This window comes from Megalops cyprinoides, chromosome 23 (assembly GCF_013368585.1).
Source record: "Megalops cyprinoides isolate fMegCyp1 chromosome 23, fMegCyp1.pri, whole genome shotgun sequence".
NCBI classification, from domain to species: domain Eukaryota; kingdom Metazoa; phylum Chordata; class Actinopteri; order Elopiformes; family Megalopidae; genus Megalops; species Megalops cyprinoides.
The window spans coordinates 22,267,542-22,285,949 of NC_050605.1; the positions used below are offsets into that span (position 1 = coordinate 22,267,542).

The 18,408-nt window shown below is 46.7% G+C and overlaps 2 protein-coding genes across 2 annotated transcripts in view; both read right to left on the bottom strand.

Moving 5' to 3' along the window:
- Positions 1–475: 475 nt before the first annotated feature.
- smo (smoothened, frizzled class receptor) lies at positions 476–9,225 on the bottom strand. The gene is made up of 12 exons (XM_036518151.1): positions 8,357–9,225; positions 7,326–7,531; positions 6,587–6,796; positions 5,777–5,949; positions 5,069–5,288; positions 4,848–4,971; positions 4,566–4,658; positions 4,233–4,341; positions 3,436–3,621; positions 3,173–3,321; positions 2,516–2,650; positions 476–2,374 (listed from the first exon to the last, which is right to left on the bottom strand). Exons 1-12 carry the CDS (start codon positions 8,616–8,618, stop codon positions 1,776–1,778), a joined length of 2,466 nt encoding a protein of 821 aa, XP_036374044.1. The 5' UTR covers positions 8,619–9,225; the 3' UTR covers positions 476–1,775.
- A 4,551-nt stretch (positions 9,226–13,776) lies between these two features.
- tspan33a (tetraspanin 33a) overlaps positions 13,777–18,408 on the bottom strand; it is an 11,083-nt gene continuing 6,451 nt past the window's right edge. The window contains exons 5-8 of the mRNA XM_036518152.1: positions 17,137–17,232; positions 16,103–16,231; positions 15,399–15,560; positions 13,777–14,751 (exon numbers count right to left, since the gene is read on the bottom strand). Of these exons, the coding sequence (XP_036374045.1) occupies positions 14,650–14,751; positions 15,399–15,560; positions 16,103–16,231; positions 17,137–17,232 (489 nt within the window). The 3' untranslated portion in view covers positions 13,777–14,649. The remainder of the gene's footprint in view (positions 14,752–15,398; positions 15,561–16,102; positions 16,232–17,136; positions 17,233–18,408) is intronic.

The window sequence follows — 18,408 nt, forward strand, 5'->3', positions numbered from 1 at the left end:
GGGCTCAATATGTGGTCAGATATGTGGATTTCACAGAACCACCTGACAGCTTTTTTTTTTTTTTTTAAATAAATAGCTTGTGTTTGATTCTTGTTTCATAATCACGATGACAAGTCTGTCAGACTCACAGAGAGTAGAAAACAACCCCCTTTGGTAATGTTAAACTTAATATGCAGAATTCATGACCTTGGGACACGTACAACCACATGTTTTTTTTTTTGTCAGGAACAAGACTTACTGTTGTACAACAATACTGAAACTATTTCAGAACTTCATCTATACTGTATATGGCTTATTGAGAAGTAACAGTACAGCTGAATATTTTCTCAGAGCACAAGTTATTTAAGGTCTACAAAAACATGATTCTCAGAAAATACATAAAAACTAAAAAAAAAAAAAAAACTACAGAAAAAGTACAAACTGAGTACTGTAATCTGGAAGAGACAATCTCCACCTTAACCAAGATCATGCAGCGTGTCTGCTAAACACCTCTCACCTGTCCCTTTTATGGAGTGATGACAGAGGAATGTCCTCATTTCAAATAAATCAAATCAGCGACAGATTTTAAGTATGACATTTCACATGCCACAGTGGGCAGGCTTGCCACACAAGTCACTGCTTCACTCCTAAACCCACGTCATTCCCTACAAAAGCCTGACGACAATGGCTGTCTCAGCTCAGCCTGCTAAAGTCTCTGTGCTGTCACAGAGTGCAGCTTCTGAAAACACTATCACAGCAAATCTACGCTGAACATCCAACTCCTGCTCACATTATCTACAGGTATACACAATGACCCCAAACACAGGAACAAAAATACTTTCTGCTGACATATAAAAATAACCCTCTTTCATAAAACTGTACAGAAACACCTTGTACACAGAATGGCGTGACATGCACAGGTTTTTGTTTTTAAGGTCTGGACATAATTCATGTCCCCTTTTACACTTTGTTGGGGTCAGTTTCACTCCAAAAGACAACACATAAAATGACCATGGTTCCCTTTCCTTTACCAAGAGAGAGGATTACCTGTGTGCTCACACCAGGTGACTTAAAATGTAAAAGTCCTTTTAAAAAACAAAGAATTTCTTCATCTACGAAAGTACCGTCTATCAGTTCTACTAAACTGAAGAACACACAGGCCCCCCGCAGGTTTTTGGGGGCAGGACAAGCTGGGGGTGTGGTCTTACACCACACCACGTCTCTGATTGGCTCACAGATCTGGAGTGGGAGTGGCACTGCAGAGTCACGCTGGTCTGGAATGGAAACCGCGCTCCCAATCCACCTCACTTTGAGCCTTTTCAGGTTTTACAGGCAGCCTCCACTCAATGCAGCAATCCACTGCTGGTGAAACTTGGAATAGATTAAACATCTATATACTGAAAATGCGACGTTCATATGCATCTACTTCATACATTTTACTGGAGTTTATCAATGCTGGTAGTCCAAGTCAGTCTTTATCTCAAAACTAGAGTATAAATCTTGAGCAGATTCTACTTCCACCAACACTGAAGCATGACATTAAATATATGCCTGGCCATTTGTTTAGAAGGTTATTGTGTCTGTGGGATGTCTGATGTCACTGCGAGTTCCTTCCCATGGTCAACGTGACCTTTTACCTTTCCCTTTTTTATTATACTGAGCGTAACCTGCCACGTAATTCGCAACAAATATAGCATTTTCCTCTCTGTAAGACTGCTAACAGGGGAGTCTTGTAAGTCTTAAAGTATCCAGCACTTCTTGCTTACGTATTGTACAGAGGCTGAACATCTGCACTCTTAGAAGTCAGAGTCAGCATCCATCAGCTCCGCGTCCATGAGGTTGGTCCTAGAGTGGATCGGCGCCAGGCCCGCTCTCCTGCCGTGAGTCCGGGGCATGTAGGGCACCCTCCCCGACCCCCCCGCCGCGGGCTCCACCTCCCCGGAGTGGCGGAACACCCCGTTGTGTTGCCTGGGCGGGGCGCAGGCGAGACTGCTCCCCCTGAGGCCCCGCCCATCGGGCTGCCTGTTGCTAAGAGACAGGGGGTCGGCGTCCGGGTGCAGGCGGTGGCTGGAGGGGGCCACCAGGCCAGCGTACCTCTCCGGGTAGGGCAGGGGGTGAGAGGGAGGGAATTCTGGGAAGGAGCCGGGAAGCAGGTCCTCCTGGTGCTGCTCGCGGCCGTTGGCCACCAGGCTCCTGTGGAAGGGTAGCCTGGGCAGCCGAGGTACGGAGCTGGTGGCACAGTCCCGACGCTGGCCCTGCTCATGGGGCTCCTCCGCGGCCTCCAGGGGGCGCACCTCCTTCTTCCTCCTCTTCTTTTTCCTCTTCTTCTTCATCATCTCTGGCGAGATTTCCGCCTCCACCATCCAGAGCTGGCTCTTCCTGTCATCAGGAGGCACTATACACGAAAGGAGAGAGACAGACAGAGCCATCATCAGCTTAGCCTGCTGCACGCTGTTACCCTAACCCACACGCTGTCACCCTAACCCACAGGCAGCCACCCTAACCCTAACCTGGCCTGCAGTGCTGGACGGCTCACCTGGAGTTCCGGTGGGCGTGATGGAGATGTCCTGGGGCAAAATGGCTCCTCTCCTGGCCACCATTTTGGTGACGTGCTGGGCCCACGCGGAGGACATGTCCACCGACGGCTCGTTCAGATCAAAGTTAATTCCAGCTGCAGAAGAACAGACATCTCTCTTGTTTCAGGCACAGAAATAAAACCACAACTATTAAACAAACACACCAGCAGTGCTGCACTGTCCACAGGGTCCTTCTGACGCACACAAGCCCCTAGGGATCAACACTCTTAAACCCGACCCAAACCGTCACGTGGTTCTACAACTCTGTTCTTAAACATTTTACTAGAAATGCTACTGTACCCGCAGGTTTACCTGCACAATTCCTACCACAGGTAAATCCTCTAGCACTGCCTGAACATCGGCTGCAGGCACCCCTTATACCAGAGTACCAGGTATGTTCCCGGCCGAGCCTTTAATCATATAGCCCCGCTCGTTTTCACACTGAATGTTAAATGTGCACCATTCCATATATCACCAAACACATAGTCTTGCCTGCATTATTTTGGTGAAAATTTATACAATTATGTGATTAAGGGCACAGATGTAACAGAAACAGAAACATGTCCAGTTCTCCAGAGCCAGGCTCGCTGGCCCCTGTGCCGAGTCTGAGCGCTCACCCACGGGACCGTCATGGGAGACGGTGTGCATGCTGAAGGAGAGCTCCTTCTCCGGGTCCTGCTGCAGCTCCTTGCGTTTGGAGAAGGCCTTGGCGATCATCTTACTCTTTTTAATGCGCTTCGGCTCATCATCGCTGCGGCCAATGATCCTGCAGCACAAACGTGACATCAGCCCATCAAGCGGCCAATCAGCATTCACGTACATCTTAGTCCATACAAAGTCATTGTGGCAGGATGGTTACCCTAAAGAGGAACCTGCTTACCTGAACCAGGTGCGCTTCCAGATGAGCAGAGTGGCTTTGGTCCACACCCAGGTGCTCATGGAGATGCCGGTGCCGAACATGGCGAAGAGGTTGATCTTCTCCACCAGCAAGCTGGGCCTGTTCTTGATCGCACACTCTGGGATCGGCTTGTTGGTCTGGTGGGCGATCGTCACGTTGGCCTCACAGCTGTGTGTGACAACACAGGGGTCATGACCCTAATTATAAAGCCCATACCTCCATCCACAAAAATGAAAACCATTCATTTACTGGCATGTGAAAGACCTAAATATACTGCTTTGTGGGGCACCTATTTATCAACACCTCTACTTAGTTTTTGTTATTGTATTCAATTTTTTTACGGAAAGAGTAATCAGACAGCAAATCCAGATCTATAAATATATAGAGTAGAGGATTCCTAGGTATTCTTATGTGGAATGAAGGCTTGTTTTTTAGACCTCTTTGTCTCCAAAAAGGCAAACTGTGTTTCAGCAGTGAGACACAGACACCAGAAAGGTAAGCCACTGAGAATGTGTTAGGCTGGTGTGGGGAACAAACATAAGAGGGAGACAAATTCGAATTCTCCCAAAGTAAACAGCTGAGGTAATCATGCAGCAGCACTCCGAGTCCTACAAACAGGCAGTGCTGCAGTTTACAATCACTACAGCGCCACCCGCTGGCGAACCCCCTCCCATACGCCTGACAGCTTGAAAGGCTTGGATGTAAGGCATACAAATAGATGTCTCATTCTTCTCCTTTTTTTTTTTTTTAACATCACCACTCATAAAAACAAAACTCACAACACGTATTCTCTGAAGCTCCTCTCCCACTCTGCCTGGTTGAAGAAGTCGTAGAAATGGCAGCCGAAAGTGATGAAAACAAAGCCGAAAGCCAGGAATCCAAATATTCCTGATGAGGAAGAAATGAAACAGAGATGAGTGGCAAGCTGAGACTATTCCAGAACATCAAAAGGCCTCAAGTCCTGGTCGATACCCAAGACAGAGTCAACCCTATTGAACAACTGAGATTAGGTAAAACATATGGTTGAACAACAATTTAAACAAAGCTTGATAATAAGGCACAGTTTTGGATAGGTTTCCCTTGAATGTCAGCAAAAGGTGTACAGTTTTTACCCAGTCTGAGCATGGTTTCATTGATTTTGCTAGCTGCCTTTTCACTCAGAAGTCCCGGGTGGTTGCTTTTAATTGAAAACAGCGTCATGACACCTGTTAAAAAAAAACACACAACATCAGATCTACTCAGCCATATCAAACCAGGACTCATTAAGTTTAACAGATTTAGAAGTTAAGTTATCTGCCCAGCCTATCAAACAGAACACGAAAATCAGCATGTGATTTCTGACATGTTTGATGTTTAAACACCATGAGACAGTTTTTTCTTCTGAGGACGCTCACCCTGGATGAGGAAGTAGCCGCCGATGATGAGAACGAGTCCGATAGGAGCCAGCACAAACCCGGCGCGATAGTGGTAGTTCTTGTACCCGACAAAGCAGATTCCACTAACCGAGTCCCCATCCACCTACAACACAGCACAATTAAACCAAGGGCTGCTCCTAACCACAGCCACTAATGTACGTCCATGCTAATGCAGCAAATGTGATCGCTGTGCTCCATACCTGTGCTATTGCCAGTATGGCCACGGTGAGTACAAAGGGAATGGACCAGGTGACCAGGTGGAAGTAAGAGGTCTTCCCGGACAGAGGCTGGTGGGTGGTGCCCAGGGCCTTGAAGGAGGTGTGCCAGGCGTAGGTGAGCATGACAAACCAGATCACCCCGGACATCAGGGAGTAGTACACAATGACGAAGATGATGACGCAGGACAGCGTCTCTGTGGAGCTGAGGGACGAGAGACCAGCGCACCCTATCAGTCTGAAGTTAAAATAGCTTACAATCACAGCTATCTTTAGTCATTTAGCAGATAACTCTTCTTCAGAATGACTCACACAGTAAGAATAAAAAGACCCTCTAATAAAACTGCAGGTACAACAGAACATACTAAACACAAGTGAAAATGTCCAAACACGTGTCAGTCCCTCACACAGTGCTGTGATAGACAGTTCCACTATAAACACTTATAAGCTACAATAAATTCACAAGTGCATAAAATTAATACATTCAATACAGCAACACAACATCTACACCTCTACTCTACATTTACAAATGTGACACCCCAGTGACTATCACTGCGTTTTACACACTGGAAAATGAAATCACCAAACACCGTGTAGACATGGGCTGGACCTCAGATCCGCAGTGCAGTGGCTACGGCCAGAGCCCACAGGTGTGCCGAAAACCTGCCCCCCCCCCCCCCCCCTCACACTTACGTGGGCTCCCCCAGCCGCATGGTGTTGTCGCTCTTGCACACGATCTCCCTGCGAGCTCCGTCCATGAACTGCGCCAGCCAGCCGATGCTCCCGATGAAGAAGCAGGCGTTGACGTAGAACAGGATCACGGCCGGGTAGCGGTTGGAGTTCTTCCAGTCCGCCAGGAAGGTGGCCTGGGAGAGTGAGGGCGAGAGGAGCTCAGAGACAGCGGTGCTTTTAAAGGACGCTCGGGAGGTCAGGAGATCAGGGGTCAGGGGTCAGATCAGTATGACTGCTGCCCACAGGGAGACTGCCTTTTGCATCTGTCATTTTAAAACTTTTTTTTGCATTTTGCATTTTTGGCATTTTCCCCTGACATCTTTTGAGCAATTCATAGGCGCCTGACAGGTTGCAGGGTGCTGAAAGTGGTGCAGTGAGGGAAACACGGCTAGCAAAACCCACCCTACTCCTGCAGACTGAAGCCAATCGCGCTCTGCCACTATAGGCTGCCAGTCAATTGCTGGGGAACGTCACTGCTCAAACTCAAACGCAGGTCTGAACTGTAGAACCTAGACTGCATTCGGATCAAGCGCATCAGCAGAATGAGCCACTCAGGAGCCCCAAAAGGTCAATTACATAATGTATGATGAATGTCAGGTGTGGCAGGGCCACCACTGGTGCTTGTAATAAATGCCACTGAACAAGGGCTAAGAAAGTAACTGCGCCGCTCCTATAATTCAGCAGAGACAACCCTGACGGTTACACACTGTGTTCTCAGTGACCGTTACTAAAGCAGGGCTGTGAGCCTGCAGTTAACCCCGAGACCCTCACCAGGGTGAAGAAGGTGCAGAAGAGCGTGATGGAGCCGAAGAGGGCGATGTAGGCGTGCATGTCCGAGTGCTCGTCCTCGGTGAACAGCGGGTTGTTGCACTGGATGCCGCAGCCCTCCACGTCCTCGTACCAGCTGTTCTCATTTTCCGTCTTCACCAGCGGGGCCTCGCAGTGGCCCGACGTGTTGAACTTGATCTTCTGCACCTCGTTCTGTCAATCAATCAATCCATCGATCAATCGAACAATCAGGGACTGGTCAATTCAGAGAGATGTTGGCCAAGCCCAAAAAAAAAACACCCGTCATCTACAAAAAACTACATCTACAAGCCACAAAAACACCTTTCACCGCGATCATTTCACCCGATGTAAGCTGCCTTTCCTGTCCACTGCAACCATAGCAGAAAATACGACCTGGAGGACAGCTAACCCCAGCCTACAAAACTGCCATCGCCTCAACTTTCAATTCCTCACCAAGGCTGGAAACAGTATCCTCAGTGCATAGCAGTGTAAGCCATTCCAGGTGTTACCACAGGTGGGATAAAGCACTAAGTGGAACCTGCCAGCTGGAGGCTTCTCCGCTAACCCAGTTCTAACGAGACCTGGAATGGCTCAAACTGCAAAGCACGACTCCCGTTCCCGCTTCGCGGAGCACACGCTCCCTACACAAACAGCTAAAAACAGCTGAGGAAGTGGCACGTAATAAAAATGACACACTGGCCGAGTGGTGGAAGAACGTTACCTGGCACCCCACGGGGAACTTGTCGGGGGTGCACTGCAGGAAGGTGGGCCACCCCCTCTCGCGCTCCACGATGCCGCAGGGCCGGCGTGTGGCCTGGCACAGACTCTGGCTGGGCAGTTCCACCCTGCCGTTCTCACACTTCGGCATGTAGACGGCACAGAGCAGTGGCTGAATGACGGCCCAGCACCCGGGGGCGTTCCTCAAACCTGGCAACGAGAGGGGGGGGGGCACGGGACGGAGCATTTTACACACTACAGTGGCTGTTCTTTTTGAAATTCACCATTTAATTTGTTATGGCGTTTTTTTATAATGAGTTGGATTTGGCTTCCACAAAACATACGCAGATAGCATTCCATCCTCTCTCACAGGTGGCAGCTTGTTTAAGAGAAGCCACAGAGCACACTACATGGTGACCTCTGTAGTGCACGCCTACACTGCTTCCATCCACCCCTGTCGCATTTCGAATGGCACGTTACTAAAGTTAACTCATAATGAGCGAACACACACTGCATCTGCAAAAACGTACATACATTTATAACTCTAACAGAGCAGCCTTCATAAGATCACCACTCCTTGCAGAGGGATCTAGAGTCCTCTGGGGAGAAAAAAAAAATAAAAAAAAAAAGCCTGAAGGGAAAGACCTTTGATTGCTAGATTACCCTCCAGGTAGTTCAGCTGGCAAAATGTTCAAAAATGATGGAAAAACTGATCCTATTCATCTTCATGAAATAAAGATATTTCTCTATGTAGTCTTTACTTTTACATGAAATTAATGACCTCCTCTTCGGGCGAAGGATTACTTTTCTGGCAAAGGAGCACATTCTAAATGCACTTTTGCACAGCCGATCTGACGATGCATCACCTTGACAATACGATGCTTTCATTGAGAAAGTCATTACCAATTTGTTGACTCACTTTTTATGCATTTGTTATGGTTGATCGTTCATGATCATAAACTGCTACAGGGTCCCAAAATACGTAGCTATATGCTATACATGCCATATAAGAAACACTTAGTTTAGATGGCTTACCAGACCACATGGCTAACTTCTCAAAAGCTTCTTCTTGGGTGTTCGAATCCTCCGTCAGAATCAGAGACGTGTGAGTGTAAGGTAACGGTGAACCAAGGCAAGTGTTGTATTTCAGAGCTTCACAAGTCGATGTTTTCTTACAATAATCGTTAAAAACGGATTCGTTTTTCTGTGCAGTAACCAGGCGGTTACACAAAAAGGAGGCAAGCCATAACCAAAGCATCCCAAATCTTTCAACAAAGGAGTACCTCCGGGAAGACATCTTGGAGACTGGAGCAGTGTAACTTTGCGTCCGCTAGAGTAAAAACTTTCCCAGTTTCTGTAACTTAGAGCGACGTTGAAAAGAAAACACAAAGCTCAGTAACGAAGCCGTTAAGTCAGCAATGAATGATGCATGATTTTACTCCAACCGAAAGAAATAGTATTTTGTTGCAAACCACAGGTTTCTTCTTTTTCATAAGCCGTGCGTCAATTTTTGTATTGTCCTTCATTATTTTCATCCGTACCGAGTTTAGATTAGTAAAATTTCAATTTGGTAAAATATATAAAATTCTTTACCAAAATATTCTCCGTGTTTTTGCGCAACAGAGAGAGAAACTGATTTAAACGCAGAAAGCGAGCGACAAAGCCACCATCCCCCCACTTTTAGGAAGGAAAAAAAACTGGCAATGAAAAGTCTGAAAAAGTGTAATACGATCCCCAGTCTGTTTGCTCCATCCCCTGAACAGCACTCCTACGTCTCACATTTTGCTGCAAAAAAAGGTGAGCAACAGTTACTACACACAAAAACAGGGAAGAAAAACGGGGTTCCCTGCTAAAGTCGGCGGTGGTAATGCTGGTCTACCCCTCCGTTTTTCTTTCGTGCTGCCCCAACTGTTGTCCCCCCCCCCTTCCTCTGTGGAATGCACATGGAGGGAGGCAAAGTCGGAGAAACCCCGCTCCCATCCCCCCATCCCGGAGCAGGAATGCGCCATACCATACTGCAATATCAAAACAATCACACCCGAAACGGGGCGGTTTGCGCATGGATTTGACCACGCTTGAAAATTTGTTTACACAATCATTTATTCGCTTTGCGGTGGTTGATTAAAATGCGCCCTCTCTCTCGGGCGATCGATCTTAACTGGGATCCAGTATGGTTAATCCAAGTGAATTGTTTTGCAATTACACTTAAACGTATACATTGTTACACTTGAATCTACCGATCTGTTGTGGGTTTTGTCTTGAAGAGAAGTATCTTAAACAGCAAACGGAAACAAAAACAATCAAAAGATAAAGTCAATTAGTTCTATACGATTATACGCATGTCACACTAGTTTGTAAAACTTCCATTATTATTCTCGTTGGATATGAAGTGAGTTTTAAACAATAAATCTGTACAGGGAGTCCGCCTTTAAACCCATTCAGCTAACGCATCATGTACTGTACCTACAATGGTCTCCGTTAGTCTTGTAATGTTAATCAGTCTGAAAACTTTTTTTTTAAACATATTTAAGTGTATGGTAATATGGAGGCCTGTTGATTGCTGGTTGGGTAGTGCAATTGCCCAAAACGTCACCAGAAATCAAAAAGGTGTTGTGAAATTTGGTTGAAAACATCTTGACATCAGAGTCAACTTGCACTTCTTATCCCAGGGTTATACTGACTGGCCAACGGTGAATCCTTGTCCACAGGGTCGGAGGAGCTGGAAACCTCTGGAAACCTTACTAACTTTCATCAGCTTTGCAGAAGTGCGAGAAATCAATAATCCTTCTCTCGTCGTCTCCGCTGAAAATATTTTACCACTTAAACGGGCAAAGAGCACTTCCGATCACCGGAGTGCAAGTCAAAATTCAGGAAGTCTGAAATAAACAGGTCACGGACTTGACCTCCAGGGCTGTATTAACTGAGGGACTTTTCAGTGAAAATGTCTCTTTCCCCTTTGCCAGGATTTCATGGATGTTATTTAGTTCCATTTGTCTTTATTTTAATTTCCAGAGGTGAGGAACTTTATGAAATTATGGATGATGAATAACTTTGTTTGAAAAAAAAAAATGCTTGTTTTGTTTATTCTTCGCAAACTATCATGTAATCAGTTTCCTAGGGGACCCACATAATGGAGATCTACTTCCTCCCTCCCAGTTAAGGTGGACAAATTCGAATTATCACATCACTTCAAAAAATGAACTCAGAATAAAGACAAACCATGCCCGTAAGTACCTAATGATACTGAAACTGCTGAGGTATTAATGACACGAATAGTTAAGCTCAAATCAAGAACCAAAAAAGTAATACCGTAAAAACAGCATGTTCTAAACTTCATATAACATATACCGATGCATAGTAAACAGTCTGATTATATTGTGTGCCTCTAGACAGTTGTTTTAGTCAAATGACATGGCATTGAAAATTATGGAAATTCTAATCCATTATGTACATACAGATAAAATGTAATGGTACTCAGGTGAAAGGTACAGAGCTACTACTTCACCTGTATGTGTACTGGCCATGCATTTAGTTTCTGACAGGGAGAGAAATGTAGGCTTGCGCTGTGGAATCTGCCGAGTTGCTTTCCTGAGTACCGTGTTCTGCTCTCTGCGCTGACTGAACTACCTTAAAAAGCCAGGGGAACATGGCAGCCGAGTGACTCAGAGTGAGGCAGACCGTGGACCACACACGCACACGCGCACACACACACACACACACACAGTCTGCAGGCCCCAAAGCAGGAGCTGCTGGCTAACACATTCACACTCTCTCTGCTTTTTCTCACTTTCCCTCATTCCATCTCCCTCTCCCTCATACTCTTTCTGTCTCTTACCACCTAGCACTTGTTCCTTCCCTCTCTCTCTCTCTAGTTCTCTCACTCACCATTTCTCTTTCCATAATTACTGAGAGACTGATCAATAGTAACAAAGTTCTGTGACACAAAATGTACATTTGTCTCAAGTTTTTCCACGTAGCATGTCCACTAATATGAATGCATATTTGATTACATAATCAAACTGCATATTTTTAAACCCCAACCACACTAAATTTAAACAGCATTTTAGTTACTGTAAGAAACACACATTTCTGCACTCAAAAATGGCATTTTGTTGGCTTTTTCCACACGTCTGCTCCGTACACCATCTGAAATACTCTGGGGGATGTTTGTGTTGAAGTCCGTGACATGATGGAGAACATTTTCATGGGGAAAATTTACAGCAAGAAATGCAGAGAGAAACCCCCTTACGAGGCTGATGCAGGCCTGCTCTTGACCCCTGGCCCACGCGGGTCAGCTTTCAGGACAGGAATGCGCTTTGGACTGGGATTTGATTTGTTGGGGGAACCGAAGGGGAGGAGATATGCGTTTCTGCTGCTCCGCTCCCGTCAGCCAGTCTGGGGTGAATTTATGTGCGTCTCTTTCGCACAGCAACAGCATGTTAAAATGAAAACTGGAAAAATAACTTCAGTACACACACACACACACAGCTTAGAAGTTCTGAAGAGGAAGTGTGCGCTGCTGCCTGGAGTGAGGTACAAAAATGTTTACCTTTATAACTCTGCATTGAAGACTTCAGTAATGATGTGGTTTGCATTTCCATTTGAAAACATGGCAAACAAGTACAGCAGTTATGCTAACTCCAGTAGCACTGAACCAAAGGGTGGAACTGAAAATCACAGCTCTGCATATCATTGCTTTATAACAGTTGCACAAATTCTTGTGTTTTTCTGCATGGCAATGTCAAGACATGCACATCTTCCTACAAGTGGTTAACAGATGAGACTTACAGTAAAGGGAGGAAAGGGGCCCCTGTGAGCTTTGTACTAGGTGGAGCTACCATGTGCCATCAATCATGACTTATTTGAACCAATCAAAAGACTTTACCACAGCAGATGAGTGTGATTGGTTCTAATCAGCGCATCACTTATGACATCGATAGCTCCACCCACTTTGGGGTTCATGAAGCCCAACTCCCTCATCAGTAGTGCTGTGATAAAGGAGAAGAGGCAAGTTTCAGAAATGTGTGGTGAATATTACTTTTCTTCAGGGTCTAACAGGGCAGCTGTACTGGGAATATTATCACCTGCTTTCCACTCAGAATCAACAGCACCCCAAGGCAGCTCAAGTCTCTCTGTTCTGACTGCAAGAAGTACCACATGACCCCCAATAGCTTTAAAGCAGGGGATTCAAATCCTGGACCCAGTTCAGTGGGGCTCCAAAGTGCCCTCGCTTGTCTCTGTGTCATGCTTTTCATTCAATTCAGGGTGGTAGGAGGGAAAAAATCTGATGCATTTTAGTCTGATAATAAACCCGTGGCTGCAAGCATACAGAAACAAAAAAGAGCAAAAAGAAAGCTTATGCAGATTCCTTCAGCAGTTCGTCTCAGTGGTTTAAGGCCATTAATGGGTGTGCGGATGTAGAATAAACACTATCATTGTTAGTTTTGGTCAGCACCTAGTAACCAGCACCCCCGCCCCACCCTTGTCCTGAACCACAGTTTGGGAATCACTGCCTTAAAGACATCTCACCTCATTTCGATGCGGAAAAAAAAAAACACAAAACATTTCTATAACGACCAGCGATAACCTCATCAAAAGTCCACAATCTGTCCACAGGCTGCTCCCCATCTCCCTCCCTCCCTTTAAGAGATGACGGCATGCAGACTCCAATGGTGGCCAGGGATTGGCGGGAATCCCCAAAAACGTACAGTACTGCCTGAAGTGGCCACGCTATGGGGAGAGAGAGGGAGAGAGAGAGAGAGAGAGAGAGAGAGGGAGAGAGAGGGAGAGAGAGGGAGAGAGAGGGAGAGAGAGAGAGAGGGAGAGAGGGAGAGAGGGAGAGAGAGGGAGAGAGAGAGAGAGAGAGAGAGAGAGAGAGGGAGAGAGAGGGAGAGAGAGAGAGAGAGATGGCGCATGTAAACACTAGAAGGAAGCACTCTCCAATCTAAACACGTTCTATTTATGCTACACGTTACGGAAAATAAGACGTGTTTATTATAAATCAGATATTTCTGATGTGTTATTTCTTGGAGGGAGATTCCTCGATAGGCCGTTCACGCCCCAGTGAACACTGTGTGTGTGAAGCAGTGGCAGTGTGGTGTGTGGTGCGGCCAGGACAAACACTCTCACTCACAGTCAGGTCAGCCTGCACACGACAACAAGAGATGTGATTGGCTCACCAAGCTAAAGACCAAGGTCCTCCGATAAGGGTACCAATCACATTCTTAACCTGGTTTCAGGGGGTTTCAGACATTATCTTCTGTATCCTGCTGCTAATACTTCTTGAAAATAATGTGTTCACAGCATGTACTGATTTAAACACGCATTTGATCAACTTATGAAAGTTTTTTTAAATTTCACTCCAGATATTTAGACTGAAATACATCTCACAGAGGTCATAGAAACTGTACCGAAATAATTGGAATGAAATAAAAAAACAAGAAAATGGAGGAAATTATAACCTGTAACAGGAACTGTAGATATTAGTGCTAGGAGCAATCCCTTAATATATATTACTACAGGTAAGCACAAATTAAGTGAACAATGTTGTATTGAGCGGGCATGTGGCATCTTGTAAGGCAAGGGCAGGGCCAGGATGGTAAGTGACGCAGAACCAGTCACAAACTGCATGTGCATGCGGGATTAAAAGATCTGATCCATTTTAAATTCTGTCAGTAAAAACGCAAATTACACTTCTCTCTTTAAGCTGATCTGAGTCACATCAGATTTGCTGTGTGGAAAACACCGGCCAAAAAAGCAGCAGTTTTTTTCTGTCAGATGTGCACCCAGGCCGTCGTATGCTTAAGGGGAAGTATGGCATGTCATATCCCCTTTCTCCTCAAGTGATCTGGGCAGTTAGTGGTATCTTTTCCTATTAAAGAAAAATATGACAAATGACCTACTAATGATGTTAAAATGGAGCAAAGGGCAAAGATATGTCTTTTCCTAATTGTGATGCGTTACTTGTTAATGACACAGTGTCTTACACTGAAGTGCGGTAAATATTTTCCCAGTGTAAAATTCAAGAGGTTTCCAGCGTTGAAGTGCAGAAAATTGACATGCAGGTTGTGTTCAGTAGGAAGCTCAGCTCCTGACAACAGTCAGGTCCTCCAGAGCTCTGTGCTTAGGGAGCCTGCAGATATGACTGTGACCCCCTCCTGATCCAACAGGAGCTTGACGGTCGAGTCATTCAAATGTCTTCAAATGTAAAACCACCTCTTCAGGTGTGCCAGTCTGGCGTGAGTCCAGGTGTCCCAGGTGTCCCAGGTGTCCGACGCTCACGGCTGCAGGTGCTGCAGTCTCTGGCAGCGAGCTCGGACTCTGTTGGATCAGTACCAAGGGTCCGAGCGGTGCTGGAGGTTGTAGTTCTGCAGCTCGATCTGGTCTTTGATCTGATTGATCAGAATCTGCGACAGCAGAATTCCCACCAGCTGGAGAGGAGAGGACAGGAAATGGACACTCTCACTTCCTGCTTCCTTCACTCTGACTTCCACAAACAGGTCACTTACTGCAGGAGAGGCTAATCTCTACAGCAACTACTAGTACAGTAGCTAAACTACTACAGTAACAGCCACAATCCAACCTGGCATATCCTGAGACCAGCCCAGTGTAGCGAGTTGGTTTCCCACTTGCCCACCAACATACCCAACTATACATCCCATTTTTCCTTCACTGCCCTCTGCATCTGTCTGTATTTCCTTATTTGCTTCACTCCTATGCGTGTACTCCATTGTTCGTTCAGCCTTAGCTCAGTCACAGCATCTCATATATTAGACTGTGTGCGCAGCGACAGTATGCCGTGTAATACAGATGTGCATGCAGACACAAGGAACCTCTGTGAGGGATAATTTATCAGGCAATGCTTAGAAGTCTGATTGTGTATGTTCCGCTCCGAACCACTGGAGCTTGTAATGATGTAACAGATCTGGTCCAGACAATCGTTGCTGTGTAGCAGGTTGGTTTAGTCTGGAGGACAGCGACGAAGCCGTACAGGTGGGGTGCTGTGTTCTGGGAGAGGGACAGGTGAAAGCCACAGTGCAGAGGGGGTGGGGGCACAGGTACGAGCCTGCGAGCTCACCTGAGGGATGGCGAGACCCAGTGCGATGCCTCCCAGCAGGAACAGATTGCCATGGATCCAGTTGACCAGCTTGTCTATGCAGCCGCTGGTGTTTATGAAAGCGTCGGCCTGGACATCTTCCAGGTCCTGCATCCCATGGCCACACATGGTGTTTATGATGGCCTGGGAAGACACCGGCAGAAACACGCCTTTACCTACCTGCGCCACAGCTGATGTGAGGTGTATAAAAACAGTCTGGCCATGTTACACTAGTTTAACTACACTGTATTAGTACTGTACACTGTTCAAGGAATCTTTCTCTACAGAGAGTCAATGTATTTTAAAAAAAAACAATGTTTGGCACTTCACTGCCACCTACTGGTGAAAATTAGAACTACCTGTAGTGAGAAAGAAATGGAGAAATGTGGAGAATTAAATCGGGTGTGGTAAGTCACAAATAGTCCATTTATTGACCAGACAGTCCACTCCCTGTGCTTCACACTGAAAGGTCTTCCTCTTCCTTATTAAAGCTAGAAGCGCTTTGCTACTTCTTTATGAACATTCTCTAAAGGGCTAATGGGCTAAAACAGAGCATCAGCTGCTAGCATAGTAGCGCACAGAGAACAGAAACTAGGCAAGGAAACACGGGAGGACAGGAAGAAAGCTGGAGTAGAATATGTCGTTAATAGTTCATTAAATAGAATATCTGCTGTGGGGGGTCATACCTCTTCTTTGGACAGCAGGCAGCAGGAGTACGGGACAGAGCAGCGTTCCCGGCTGGGGTTATCTGGGGTGCAGTTGAAGTACATGTTCTGGGACCAGTCCCTGAAGGTGACTCCTCCACAGCAGCTGAACTGAGGCAGCACGGACACAGGTCACAGAGGCCACACCCCAGCCCATACCCGGCCCATACCCGGCCCACACCCCAGCCCATACCCGGCCCACACCCCGGCCCACACCCCGGCCGCACCCCGGCCGCACCCCGGCCCACACCCCGGCCGCACCCCGGCCCACACCCCGGCTGCACCCCGGCCCACACCCCGGCCCACACCCCGGCCCACACCCCGGCCGCACCCCGGCCGCACCCCGGCCCACACCCCGGCCCACACCCCGGCACATACCCGGCCCGCCCCCGGCCCGCCCCCCGGCCCGCACCCCGGCCGCACCCCGGCCCATACCCGGCCCACACCCCGGCCCACACCCCGGCCCACACCCCGGCCCACACCCCGGCCCACACCCCGGCCCACACCCCGGCCACACCCCCTGGCCCGCACCCCGGCCCGCACCCCGGCCCGCACCCCGGCCCGCACCCCGGCCGCACCCCGGCCGCACCCCGGCCGCACCCCGGCCCACACCCCGGCCCACACCCCTCCACACTCCTTCTGTTATATGCTGTCAGTTATGGGTCAGTTACATTTACATTTATTCATTTGGCAAAGGTCAGCAGCAAACTAGCAGGTAAAGCAGCAATATTTTTTATATTTTCAATATATTAATTGAGCTAAAAAATATAGTAACTAAAATATATTCTCAGTATTTCATTTTTTCATACAGGATGCCATATTTTTGTGGGTGTCTATTTTCCAGTGTAACCGCTGGAATTAGTGCATTCTGATGTAGACATTTGACTCTAAACCCATGAACATAAATGAAATAAATGTAAATATATGGCGCATTTAAAGTTAAAATTACATCAAAGGAAAGAGACAGCATGCATGTGTAACAGAGTTTAGCTGAAACTCCAGCGCCTGGTGCTCACCTCTTTCTGACCAAAATCTATGAGATTCTGTAAGTCCAGGTCATCCCTGTAATGAACAATAGAGTTGTTGATGATGTCAGTCACTTTGCCCCGTGCCTACGAGAGAGAAGAAAGACCGTTACCGTACAGTCCCCCTTACAGATACCACCCCACTGCCTAAAGGCAAATAAGAAGTTTCCCTCATTGAGATTACAATATCACACTTTCCGGCCAGTCCTTTGACATCTTGATAAGATTATCCATAAGAATAGTTATGGGGAGGATAAAATCATGTGTGAGCCAATGAAACACTGTTTCTTAAAGCAAAGAGCTGCTCATTTATCTTTGCTGTTTATAGCTAGCGTGAGAATTAAACAGTTCAGACCGCATCAGCAGTACCTCCAGCCTCCAGCTCCTGTTTTCTGTCTTCACGCAGGAAAATAAATAAATATGTGTATATATATCTGACATCTTTAAACACAGCGGCGCCACCTGTTCAAGCACAACACTGAGTGAAGCTTTTCCATTATTCTGCCAAGTTTATGCTGGGAGCAGTGATCCTGCTTGCAGATACACAGCACTTGCAGCAGGGGGCACCACAGAGCTACATTTTCATTTCTCCTGCCAGCTACAACAAATGACCTTGCAACTGACAAATACTTTCTGATTTTATTACACTCTTACATAGAGTATCTAATTTCCCATGCTGTGACCTCAAGAGTTAAATTAAGACACACGAGTGTGCTGCTTTAAAAAAAAATCTCCAGTCTTCTGTAACAAGTGTAAGCAAGTGCTTTATAAATTCTCACACACATAAATATTTGCTTAGCAGACACCATTAATTATGGTGAATCATGCAGCCTGAATTTTATAAATGGATAAAATGTATAAAGCACAAGTACAAGGAGCAACAGCAGTGTCCCAAATGGGAATCGAACCTGCAACCTTTGGTACCGTACCTGCTCCTTTGAAATGCAGGTGCATTGGATGAGGAGGAAGTGTCACGGACAGTTCAATAGCTACTGCTGTGCTTCCTCTGTATCCACCACCCACAGCAGTGTCAGGGATTGAGGAGATTTATGGTAGCCAACTGTGTTGTTCACTGGGTTTGAGTACACCCCATTCACAGCAGTAGAGTACAGCTCTATTCTCCCACAACTCATTGTCTTACATCTTACACTCATACATCAGCACAGTCCTGATAACTCTCACCATGGTATGTCAGTCCAACAAAATTCTTTAGGGGGCCTTGCTCCACATCTACTGCTGTTCCATTTTTTTCAAAATTTCACT

Bases quoted from the DNA above. Each gene is read 5' to 3' on its own strand.
- smo (XM_036518151.1), bottom strand. From the start codon at position 8,618: ATGTCTTCCCGGAGGTACTCCTTTGTTGAAAGATTTGGGATGCTTTGG. The intron at 4,972-5,068 runs GTATGGAGCACA...GCTGTGTTGTAG, and splicing joins CCATACTGGCAATAGCACAG to GTGGATGGGGACTCGGTTAG. The intron at 3,622-4,232 runs GTGAGTTTTGTT...TGTCACACACAG, and splicing joins AGCTTCAGAGAATACGTGTT to CTGTGAGGCCAACGTGACGA.